The 12,608-nt window shown below is 34.5% G+C and overlaps 1 protein-coding gene across 1 annotated transcript; it reads right to left on the reverse strand.

The window, feature by feature from the left end:
- Window positions 1–4,881: 4,881 nt before the first annotated feature.
- LOC112524570 (sphingosine-1-phosphate lyase) lies at window positions 4,882–9,857 on the reverse strand. Its single transcript, XM_025134450.1, has 15 exons — window positions 9,412–9,857; window positions 9,277–9,322; window positions 8,527–8,678; window positions 8,358–8,417; window positions 8,057–8,281; window positions 7,824–7,965; window positions 7,681–7,731; window positions 7,033–7,124; window positions 6,785–6,911; window positions 6,323–6,338; window positions 6,060–6,167; window positions 5,922–5,976; window positions 5,502–5,648; window positions 5,275–5,353; window positions 4,882–5,196 (listed from the first exon to the last, which is right to left on the reverse strand). The coding sequence occupies exons 1-15, from the start codon at window positions 9,609–9,611 to the stop codon at window positions 5,074–5,076; spliced, it is 1,623 nt and encodes a 540-aa protein (XP_024990218.1). The 5' UTR covers window positions 9,612–9,857; the 3' UTR covers window positions 4,882–5,073.
- Between the last annotated feature and the right edge of the window lie 2,751 nt (window positions 9,858–12,608).

Below are 12,608 nucleotides of genomic sequence, written 5' to 3' on the forward strand. Positions count from 1 at the left end.
AGTGCCATAAACTTGGGCACTTCCAAAATGAGTGTCCAGATTGGGAGAAGGATGCTAACTATGTGGAGCATGATGATACGGAGGAGATGGTGTTAATGGCTCAAGCGGTCAAAGGTGGATCGTCAAAACAGTGGACTTGGTTTGTTGATTCGGGATGTTCTAATCACATGACAGGTGAGAAAAGGTGGTTTATTTTTTTGGATGATTCTTACCGTAACAATGTGCGGCTCGGAAATGATGTTCGTATGGCTGTCATGGGAAAGGGAAATGTTCGTCTCAACATCGAAGGTGTGTCTCACACACTGGCTGATGTGTATTATGTTCCCGATCTCATGAACAACTTGATTAGTGTCGGGCAAATTCAAGAAAGAGGGGTGGAGATCCTAATTAAAAAAGGCGTTTGTAGTATGTTTCATCCAAGAAAGGGGCTGATCACAAGAATTCAGATGTCTTCAAATAGGATGTTTATGATTAAGGCTAAACCAAATGACATCGATGAGTGTCACAAAGTGGAAACTGATTTCACAACTCTTCTTTGGCATCAAAGGTTTGGCCACATCAACAACAAGAGTTTGAAGTTGCTGCACGATAAAGACCTGGTGAGGGGGCTGCCAACCATCCACGCTGAAGTTGGGACTTGTCCAGATTGCTTAATAGGAAAACAAACTAAAGATTCGTTTCCTAAAACAAGCTCGTGGAGAGCAACTCAACAGCTTCAGCTTGTCCATTCAGATATTTGTGGACCTATCACGCCTCAATCGAGCAGCCTAAAGAGGTACATAATTAACTTTATAGATGATTTCTCACGAAAGTGTTGGAGCTATTTTTTGATAAGAAAGTCACAAGCTTTGGATACTTTTAAGAAGTTTAAAGCATTGGTTGAGAAAGAAGCAGGTGTGGAGATCAAATGCTTGAGAACAGACAGGGGAGGTGAATTTAATTCCAATGAGTTCAAGGTGTTTTGTGAAAATAATGGAATACAAAGACAACTCACCGCAGCTTACACGCCACACCAAAATGGTGTAGCAGAGAGAAAGAACCGAACTCTGATGAATATGGTACGAAGTATAATGAGTGCCAGGAAGGTTCCAAAGATTTACTGGCCCGAAGCTACTAACTGGTGTGTCCATGTGCTTAATCGAAGTCCAACTGCAGCTCTTGAAAATTGTACACCGGAGGAAAAATGGAGCGGTCGAAAGCCATCTGTAAGCTACTTCAGAATCTTTGGTTGTGTTGCCCATGTTCATGTTCCTAAAGAGAAAAGACTGAAGCTGGATGATCGAAGCTTAAGGTGTGTATTATTTGGGGTTAGTGAAGAGTCCAAAGCCTATAGACTCTACGATCCCGTCAACAACAAAATTGTTGTAAGTAAAGATGTTGTTTTTGAAGAAGATGTCTCCTGGAACTGGGCACAAGAATCTGCTATTAATCATGCAGACCTTGAATGGGAAACTAAAGATGAGCAGGAGAATAATGGAAATGAGCCAAATCCATCGTCTGTTGTAATTGACCCATCAAGTGAATTAGATGGGCCAAATAACACTGATGGGCTGCTGAACGAGGATGAAAGTGGGCCATCAAATACTGATCCGGTTACAAATGATGGCAACGAAAGGAGACGGAGGGAAACAAGAGCACCAACTTGGATGCGAGATTATGTCAGTGGTGATATTCAAAGTGAAGAGGAGCATGAAGAGGAGCATGAGGAACATGTTGCTATGTTCTCATCTTTATCAGAACCAACAAGTTATCATGAGGCTGCACAAGAAGAATGTTGGAAACGGGCTATGAATCAAGAGATCGAGTCTATTGAAAGAAATAACACCTGGGAACTATGCGACTTACCCCCTGGTGCAACAGCAATCGGTGTGAAATGGGTGTTCAAGACAAAGTTGGACAAAGACGGGAAGATCGATAAACATAAGGCTCGACTCGTGGTGAAGGGCTATGCTCAACAATATGGCCTGGATTACACTGATGTTTTTGCCCCCGTAGCTAGGTGGGATACTATTAGAAGCATACTCGCACTTGCAGCACAACGAGGTATGAAAGTTCATCAATTAGATGTTAAGAGTGCTTTTTTATATGGCAAATTGGAAGAGACTGTTTTTGTAGAACAGCCTCAAGGCTATGTAGTGCAGGGCAGTGAGGGAAAAGTTTATCGATTAAAGAAGGCTCTATATGGCTTGAAGCAGGCACCGAGGGCCTGGTACGGACGAATTGAAAGCTATTTTCTCAAAGAAGGCTTCGAGAAGTGTCCTTATGAGCCAACTCTATTCGTTAAATCAACTAAGAAAAATGTTTTTCTAATTATTTCAATCTATGTAGATGATTTAATTATTACAGGGAGCACTCTTGAACTAGTTGAGAAGTTCAAAGCATCAATGAAATCCGAATTTCAGATGTCAGATATGGGAGAGATGCGTTTTTTCTTGGGTGTGGAAGTTATACAAAGTGCAGATGGAATTCATCTCAACCAGCGAAAATATGCTCGGGAAATACTTGAAAGATTCAATATGGAAGATTGCAACCATGTGAAGACTCCAATGGTTCCTGGTTGTAAACTCTTGAAAGACAATGGGAGTGGATATGTAGATGCAGCAATGTACAAACAGATGGTGGGTTGTATTATGTATCTGGCAGCAACAAGGCCAGATATAATGTTCGTTGCTGGTCAATTATGTCGATACATGGAGACACCTACTGAACAACATTTGGCAGCAATGAAGAAGTTGCTTCGCTACATCCAGGGAACTAAAGAGTTTGGGATTTTTTACAGAAAGGGAGGTAGTGATCAGCTAGTGGCATATTCCGATAGTGATTATGCAGGCAATCATGATAATCGGAGAAGCACTTCAGGGTACGTTTGTTTTTTGAGCGGGGCTGCAATCGCGTGGTCATCCAAACGACAACCAATTGTGACTCTTTCTACTACCGAGGCAGAATTCGTAGCTGCCACAGCATGTGCGTGTCAAGTTCTATGGCTAAGGAGGGTGTTTGAGTATATTGATCTCACACAAGAAGGAGGTATCATTATAAAGTGTGATAATATGTCAACTATTAAACTTTCAAAAAATTCTATCTTGCACAATCGAAGCAAACACATAGATGTAAGGTACTACTTCCTTCGTGATTTGGTGAATGATGGAACAATTGAGATGAAGACTGTAACACTTCGGTTCAAGTGGCAGATATTATGACAAAACCATTGAAGGTTACGCAATTTGAAAAGCTGCGAGAGATGCTGGGAATGGTGGAAGCAACTGAGGTAAACTAAAGATGGGACTCTTTAGTTTAGGAGAAGGCATGTTGGGATTTGTTAGTCAGTGTCACGTGAATAAAGTTCCTGATTTGCAGGAACAGATTGTTTATTTTGAATTAGTCTAGTCTTTCCTATAGAGTAGGAGTTTGTTATCTTTTAAGTTCATTTCCGTTTTCATTGTACGTGTATTTAAGGAACCCTTGGGTGCCATGAATAAATGCAGAGTGTACCAAACAGTAATCACATCCGACAAATTAGTGTAGTGCTGTACAATCGGAAATTCGGAATGACTGATATGAAGTCAACTATGATCAAATAGTAATAAGAGTGAGATTAAGATATACTGGGGCGGATCTACCTTGTAAAAGGTGGGGGGAAAGGCCCCCATTAAAAAATTAAAAAAAATGAATTTTCTAAGGGTAAAAGTTGTTTTTTTTTTTACTTTCTACCATGGTTTTCCTCCGTAATTTCTTGTTAGGCCCCCACCAACTAAAGAAAGTATCTTGAAATCAACAACAAAACTGAAAAGTTTCTCAAAATTGATAAAAAAAAACCCTTAAAAATCCCTCGAAATAATCCAAAAAACTTCAAAAATCTCTTGGAATGGTGGAATAAGGCTAAAAACACATCGGACGACTTTRTGGGCGTTTAAGCTACCTTAAAGGTGCCCCCACTAGACCAAAATCCTGGATCCGCCAACAGCTACAACAAAACAAATATGAATATGAATATACAATCGTAATTAAATATGGTGATTGGTGCCTAAATACCTGAAGACACAGCCTCACGTAGATGTATAATGTATGAACTATTTAGGATTGTGTAGTATGAAAATCATCTTGACGTCAGAAATATGGAAACCAGGTTAAGAGCGTAGAAAAGTAAGAGTCAGATAAAAGTGTAACAAATCATAGAAGTTCATAATCAAGCAATCTGTAGTATTCTTGACTAGAGAAATTGGATAGAAAGGATCATCTGACCAGTCTAATACATAAGAATTTAAATCGCACACAGGAGTTGCCTCAAGAAGATATCCACACTTATTAACACATGATTAGCAACCAACTTGGGGTACATCGTCGATATAAGATCAAAATCATACACGATATGTTATATTTTAGCAAAAACTTGTGCACATCAACAGAGCTTTGAGAGAGAGAGAGACCTGATACCGCTAATTCGTCAAACAATGGCATTACTGAAGGAAGGATTCGACAGGTACAGGTGGATTTGGAAAAGAAAAACTCTGTTTTCGTGTTCATCTCTCATTCGTGTGAGGCAGTTGAGGATTGAAGATGGATTCAAAAAGCAAAATCTACGAGAATAAATTCTTACAGCTCATGTTGATGTAGTCTTGGTTGAGTCGGGTCGGGTCACTAAATTATTTGGGCTTTTAAACCCTCCAAGCCCAAGTCTTGTCTTTTAAAATTATCACGTCACATTTTTGCAATTATTTATATAATTTAAAATTAAGAATATAATATTTTTCTTTTTAATAGATTAAGACATGCCCTCTAATGTTAATCATCATGTCTTTGATATAAACCACCCAGCACACCAAATAAAAAAATAGAAATAAAAATAAAAATAAAAATACCTAGGACTAGGATATTAGAATGTTTATAGTACAATACTTGATCAACCAATTAAATTTACTGAAAATGAGTTTGGGTATTCTTCATCTTCCCACAGGCAAAACATGCATTCACCATCAGATAAAGATGATTCTATTTCAAACAATTTTACACATTGATCTTAACACAGTTTTCTTTGACAAAGAATGATGTCACACAACAAATATAATCGCATCATCAACAAGCATTATCCATGAAGTCTACCAGTAATTCGTTCACCATTCCTCTATCTGGGATCTTCCCAGCTGCACCATATATCGGTGCAAGTCCTCCGCTTACTGGCCCAGGCCTTTCTTTCACCTAAACAATCAAAACCAACAACACTTTGTTGCTAAGTACGAGCAAAAGCAAATGGACAATTTTCTAGGAGTAACTTACAGTTTTCACAGAATCCTTTATATCTTTCAGGAAATTGTCAACAATAGCTACATGTTGAAGGGTCACACATATATGAATGCTGAAAAAATGGTTTCAACATGTCATTTCCAAATTACCATTTCAGGCAACAAAAAATAAGCATATATATATATATATATATATGTATGTATGTATGTATACAAAATTTAAGGATCCATATATATCTCACAAGCATGTCAATAGTTTACCTGTTGGGTCTCTGCAACGGATTTAAATGCCAGCCTTTAGAGGACAGAATGTCATTCACTTCAAATATGTCAATCACATTAGAACCAAAAGCCACAATCGTCATATCTGGCCTTCCGATGATAAACAACTCTGGGATCTCTTTTACTCTGCACAACATTGCAACAATCAAGTGCATATCTCATCCCAAGTATCTTATATATCCTCCAATAATCACACAGCAAAACATAAGATAATAATAGCCCTAATAAGGTGTATGTAGTATTGACAATGAGTAAATAGGTAATTCTACGTTAAAAGTTTGCCAAAAAGAAACATGTTGCAATTTTCATGGATGGATGGAGTAAAAAAGATAAGATTTAATATACAAAAGCACGGGTGATTTTGGTTAAAAGAGAGCAAATTAGGACTTCACAAAATACCCTTTTTGTAGCCTCTTTGATGCTTCCATAATCTCTCTTGTATGCTCCAGGTAACCTTCAAAAAACCAAAAAAACAATGATCGTTTTGCTATAACAAAATGTGGCAGAAATTATAAGCTCAAGGTTCAATTATGCTACCTTCTTGCCCTAATGAAAGCATGGCTGCCCAAGCCCCTGCAATCAAACTTCCAGGTCGGCTACCAGCAATTGTCGGAGACACATACAGACCACCAGACCACTCTGTAACTGTAAAATTGACAGAAAAAAGTACTTTAAGACCTCAAGTATTCATACATTATGGTACGACCAATCAAAATTTGTGTCAATATCTGATTACTTTGGTGTACCATGTGATGCACTCATTTTCAAAAGATAACATGCTTCTGAAGAAAGAAACTTACCAGCAACAAATTGATGCTGTTTAATACAGAAGGATACAAAAGTTGCCAATTTCCAGACGGTCAGCCACCAGCAAATATGCCACAGTCAGAAAATAAAGGAAAGATAATAAGCATACTTATTCGTATTCAAGCACCACATATACTTGCATAGCTGTTCATTTGGATGGGACCTTATAATCTCACCATGGTTGTATATTTTCAGATTCCTTGTGACCATCTACTTATGTGGTGTAAACTCGACACACACACACACACATATATATGGAGCATCCTATAGCAAATATCATCTATGTTATCAGAAGTTTTTAAACATGTTAAACTGTTGTTATTTTGGCAAGTTAAAGCAAACTTATTTTCAAGTTTACTTTTACATGGGATTGGAAATTTGAAATGAAACAAACCAACGAACGAATGTTGGTTTTGAATAATAAACAAAGAAACCACAAATAGTAGACTCGTTACCTTCCGAATATCATGGTTTCTATATAAAACTATACTTGTCCCTTTGGGCGCCAACCCATACTTATGCACATCCGCTGATATAGAGGTTACTCCTTGGACAGAAAAATCAAATGGTGGAACCGGGTACCTGCAATTATAATGACGATAATTCAATTTATTAGATTTGGGATGGTGCGTAGTGGCATACAAATACAACTTCGAGCCTGCAAGCAACAGTAGTCATGAAAGGAAAGGAAAGCCAATTGTACCCGAGTTTACGTGCAAAAGGTAGCACAAAACCACCAAGACAAAGGTCTACATGCAGACAGATCCCATAACTGAATGCCAATTCACCCAGCTCCTGCAAGAGAGAAGGCCAAAATCATGAGCAGTCCCATAACTTGCAGAAAACTTTGAGGGATCAACTTTTTTGGACCATAATAATTGTCTTTTCGTTAAAAACGATGTATCATTTCTGGGTCCTTTTCGTTTTTGCACTATTACAGATATGAAAATAATGGGAAAACTTTGGCGCCTAGTATCCATCGTTTACGGCTAGGACTACTGGGGGTACCTAATCCCATATCCTCTGTATGGGCTTACATGATGGTTGGAAGCGAGAATGTTGGCTTGAGTAACACAAACATTGGTGAGTTATTTCACAAAGACTTGCCATGGTCGTTCTTGCAAAAATGCCAAAAAGACATTATAGTATGAGCGATCTTGGACAAATAGTTGAAATGTAGGCTTTGTTTTGGTTAGTATGCAATGATCACTTGTTTGGTTTGAGTCAATATATGAGGTGTTCTATAAAATGTATTAATGATAACAAAGCGCTATGATATGTTTGCAATCAACCAAGTATAACCATTTGAAAAATGAAGACTTGAAAAACTTTGCTAGGTCAGGCTCATTACCTCGATTGGGTCAATGATTCCATGTGGAAAACCAGGTGCAGATCCAACAATCTGATTTGCAATTTAAGTTTGAGCAATTAAAAACACATGATGAGAGAAGGAAGAATGAGAATCGATCATAGGCCAGGAGGGTAACTACATACCATTATGGTGTTTTTATTGATATATTTCTTGATAGCTTTTACATCTGCTTGAAATTCCTTATTCACAGGAACACGCCACAACTTGATTTTGAAATATTGAGCAGCCTTATCATACGCCGAGTGTGCAGATTCAGGGATTATCCTACATTCTCAAACGAAAGAGAATAACGCTTAGAGTTACAGGCCCAAAACACCTTACAAGATAAAATATAGGACAAAAAGATCAAACCCACATTTCTGGACATGTGATGTTCTTCTTCGCTTTCATGTAGTCACGTGATGATTTCACAGCTAACAATATACTCTCTGTTCCTCCTGAGGTCATGTTGCCGCATATTTGTCCTCCAGATGTCTTTTCTTTACTTCCAAAGAGAGCAGCCGTCATGGAAACAACTTCTACCTCAAATCGCACAACACTCTGGAATACATCTAGGTGTAGTGGGTTGGTATGTGCAAACCTAAAATGTAACTTTTACACAAGTAAGGTATCGTATGACGTACAAGATAGAATTGAAAAGCATGAAACTTACTAACATTGAACATGCCTCATTTATCAATGAAAAGTGACCTTCAGATTCATTTCCTCCAATATATCTGCATCAAATATAATAGCATAGGATAGGATAGCCAATCAATGTGGATTATAGAGATAGACATAGACTTTTAGCGAATAAAACCCAGAAAATAAATTTGTAGAACATACACTGTACCAGAACATTTGCCTTGCCAAGCTGCATCCTTTTGTTTCTCTTCTTTCATTTGCTCTAAAACCCCAGCTCCTAATCCTGTCCTTGGCAGGTCACTTCTCCAACCATCCCTTTTAGATTTACTGGAAGATTGTAATTTGTCAACAACCTGTGTAATACAACAACAGGTTCACTTTCTAACATAAGCCATTCCCCCTTTTGATAACAAAGCAAAGAAGATTAACAAGTTCATATTGCTGAACCAGTATGTCTTAATATAGTACTGTTAAAGATCACTTTATCCATCTTGGATTTGAAATAAGAGGGTCAGAGTAGACACTAGTTCTTTATGAATTTAACATGAAAGGTTGCACTATCCGGGCAAATTGTGACACCAACTTAGGGGCCACAAGCATTGTTGTCTAAGCCTGGAACACTGTCTTAAAAAGATATGCATTTCATGCTCCAAAAAAGATATATTCTTTAACTTTCTTATGTCAGACCTACTACTTGCCAAAAGAGGGTTCTAACTTTTTGGAAAATCATGGGTTTTATTAAAAGACAAGTTCAAAATTCTTCTCTTTGTCTAAAACATTAGACTTTTTGATGTGCATATGAATCAACTATTCTAAAGTATGACGGAGAAATCACTCAACAGAGTAACTTTACTAAATCTACTGTTCAACTCCCCCAAATGCCAAATTGAAGTTTTAGACTAACCTCAAAATATTGCAGTTGTTTATATGATGACATGATAAGTACAGTACCTTGTGTTTCTCGGCATCAATATATTTCTTCACACCAGGCACCAACCTGTAAATATGTTGAAGATCAGCATACAGTCACAAAAAAGAAACTACAAATGGAAGTTAAAGAATCTAATTCTGGAAACGTAGATTTACTTGAGCCATGTCATAAAGAAACCAATCAGCGTAGCTTTAAATCCCTTGTCTTGAACTGCTTGAATATAGGTTTGAAGAAATCGTGCGACGAGGAAAGATAGGAGAGGGGCAAGAACGATCGCCAGAGGTTCGAATTGTGACAAAAAGGAATTGGCAGACGCTCGTAATCGAAGAATTGCAGGAAAAATCCAAGACTCCATGGCTTGATTTGGAAATCGAAACTACCTGTGTGGTTTTGTTTTTCTCTTCTAGGATTAGCTAAAGTTGATAGATTAGGATCTAGGAATAGGTATTAGTGATGAATCTATCCTTTACAAGCAACAGAGACTTGGTGACGGCTTGCGTAAATACTTTGTGTTGTGGGTGGGTCGATAACAACAACCTTGTCAGCAGCTTTCTTCCCGAATCCTCCGCACCACTTTCAAATCGCATCTTTTTTTTTTTTTTTTTACATTAAATGGTTAGATCTCATCTCACATAATATCATCTCTATGTGATCTAAAATAAAAGATACCAAAATGTATTTATTATATAATTTTATCCGATTCTATTTTTATATAATTTATTTGCTACTTTTGATTTTGAATTGATTCGATCAAAATGAATATTGCCTTGTTTCTACTTTTTAATTTTAGACAAATCACAAAATCGCTCTTTCGTATTTCTATGTGAATTGGTTATTCTATTTATTTAATTTTTTGGTTGTTACTACCCCTTCCAATGGGTTTCGAAGATGCGAGGCTCTCCTTGGATGGATTCCTTACGTGCTCTAATCCTCTAAGCTACAAGTCTCTACTGGATTTTTGTTATGAAACGTTTAATCACTCGGATGTATCAACAAAATCTTGTTACATGTTTAAATGATGTCCGAATTAATATGGTTTGATCATTATTAAAAAAGAAAAAAAAAGTATTTATGAATAAAGAAGGCATAATAAATCAATTTTTTTGAACCAACCAAAAAAATATAATGATAAGATTAATAATTAATTATTATATTCAATGATTAAGTTAATGATAGTGAGTCGTGATGATGTGAACTTGAAAGGCATGGGAAATTCAAACAAATCATATCATTTCCACAAATATCATGTTAAGTGTGAATAGAATGACTAAGTTTTTTTTTTTTATTATAAGAATATTTGGAATTAAGTGAACTACATCTTAATTTTAATGTTTTTTTTTTGTCGATTTTATAATACGGTTTTATGTGATTTTAAGAAAGCAATAATATTTATATTTTTGAATAAAATATAAATATGAAAATATCATAAAATTTTGAAAAATATATATTGATATTAGTACCAAACTAACTATTTAATTTAATTTTTTTTTTGTATAATTTCTTTATTTCATTTTTTTGTTATAATTTAACTTAGGTTTGATAATATAAATTTTTATAAAGATTATAGTTAGGCATTTGATTACAACTCAATAGTTATCATTATTATATTTTAGATTTTTTTTATATTTAAAATGAGTTGTTTATTATTTATTTGATTATGTTTACATGTAGTTAATTACACAAATTCAAATATGAAGTTTTAATATGTTGTACTTATACACAATTTACTTGTAATCTTGAATTTTAAGTAATATGCATTAATAAACAGTACATCATCCATAAAAAATGGTTTTTAATTTTGTTTTTGTCAAATATTTTATAATATAGTATAGACATGTTTAATAACAAAATTATTTATTTTTGTTTTAACAATGTAATTTTTTATAAATATAATAATTAAGTGTTTTGTTATAATTCAATAATTATCCTAATTATATTCTAGATCTTTTGTATTTAAAATAATATGTTTATCATCTATTTGATTATATTTATTTGTATTTGGTTATACGAATTCAAACATGAAACTTTAATAAGTTATATTTACGTATAATTTGATTGTAATATTGAATTTTAAGTAATATACATCAATAAACAATACTTTATGTATAAAAAAGAATTTTAAATTTTTTTTGTCAAATGCTTTATAATATTGTATAAATAAGGTTTATTTAATTCAAAATTTAAAATTGACGTTGTACAAACTAATTAATTGTATGTCCAATCTAATGGAGACGTCAATTCTTTGCACCTACACAACTATATAAATACATTTTTAAGTATATTATAATTGTTTGAATATATAACAAAATATAACATTAGTTGGTTCATTTATTTTAATTGTCTCAAAAGTCATTCCTTGACGGGTTCGATAATTGGTATATCCACCAACAATCCCTTTTCATTGATGTGGCCTTTTTTAAAATTAGAATGCATAAATATTGTTTCAATTCATATCTTTTGAAACCATATTAAATTCTAAAGTTTATAATAATATATCTTTAATATTTATTATTTCAGGACCTTCATTATTTGATTTTCGTTCTTACTTTTGTAATCCCAAATCATTACATTCTTCTATTACTACTTCTATTCAAATATCATAATTTACAAATACCATTTGTACACTTTCCTATTTTTACAATCATTCGTTGACCTCTGTCTGACTTCTTGTCTACTCTTCAGGTAATATTACGAACCTACTACAATCGCATGACATTATTCGTAATGTGCAAGTTAACAACACTTTGCATATATCACAAAATGCAAAAAATGTCTGAACGTTTTTAAACATAATACATGTTTCAAACGTTTATCATATCGTTTATGGAAGCATGAACGACTATAATAACAAAAATAAAATCTTTATTGTATATAATCCATAAAATATTTTGAATGACAAAATTATACGGATTAAATGTATAGTTTGATTATTGGAAAGTAAATCCCAAAATATTCAACATTACAATTTATTCGAATTAACCGTATGTCAATCGTTTTTTCAAATATTTCCCAATATAACTATTTTAATGACAGTATGATTAAATATTTTTTATATGACAAAATTATATATATATATATATATATATATCAAAAATATTGAATTACATAAGTTTTAAAGTCTATTAGTGATTAAATATGGCATAAAACATCAAAATGATAACCTAAATGTCAAATTATAAAGTCTAGTGACTTCTTTGTATTTATGTAAAGAAAATCGTCGAAAACAATCATTTGAACACCTTCTGGGGTATTTTTGGTATTTAATAAAGTCCAGAGTATAGTAGGAAATTTCAAGAATTTAATTTCAGGGAATAAAAATGAATGTTTAAGCTACAGGACCATTGTTGTAATT

This window comes from Cynara cardunculus (genome assembly GCF_001531365.2).
Source record: "Cynara cardunculus var. scolymus isolate 2C chromosome LG 13, CcrdV1, whole genome shotgun sequence".
Classification (NCBI taxonomy): Eukaryota; Viridiplantae; Streptophyta; class Magnoliopsida; order Asterales; family Asteraceae; genus Cynara; species Cynara cardunculus.

Bases quoted from the DNA above. Each gene is read 5' to 3' on its own strand.
- LOC112524570 (XM_025134450.1), bottom strand. From the start codon at position 9,611: ATGGAGTCTTGGATTTTTCCTGCAATTCTTCGATTACGAGCGTCTGCC. The intron at 5,354-5,501 runs GTAAACTATTGA...CCATTTTTTCAG, and splicing joins CCGTTGCAGAGACCCAACAG to CATTCATATATGTGTGACCC. The intron at 5,197-5,274 runs GTAAGTTACTCC...TTGATTGTTTAG, and splicing joins TAAAGGATTCTGTGAAAACT to GTGAAAGAAAGGCCTGGGCC.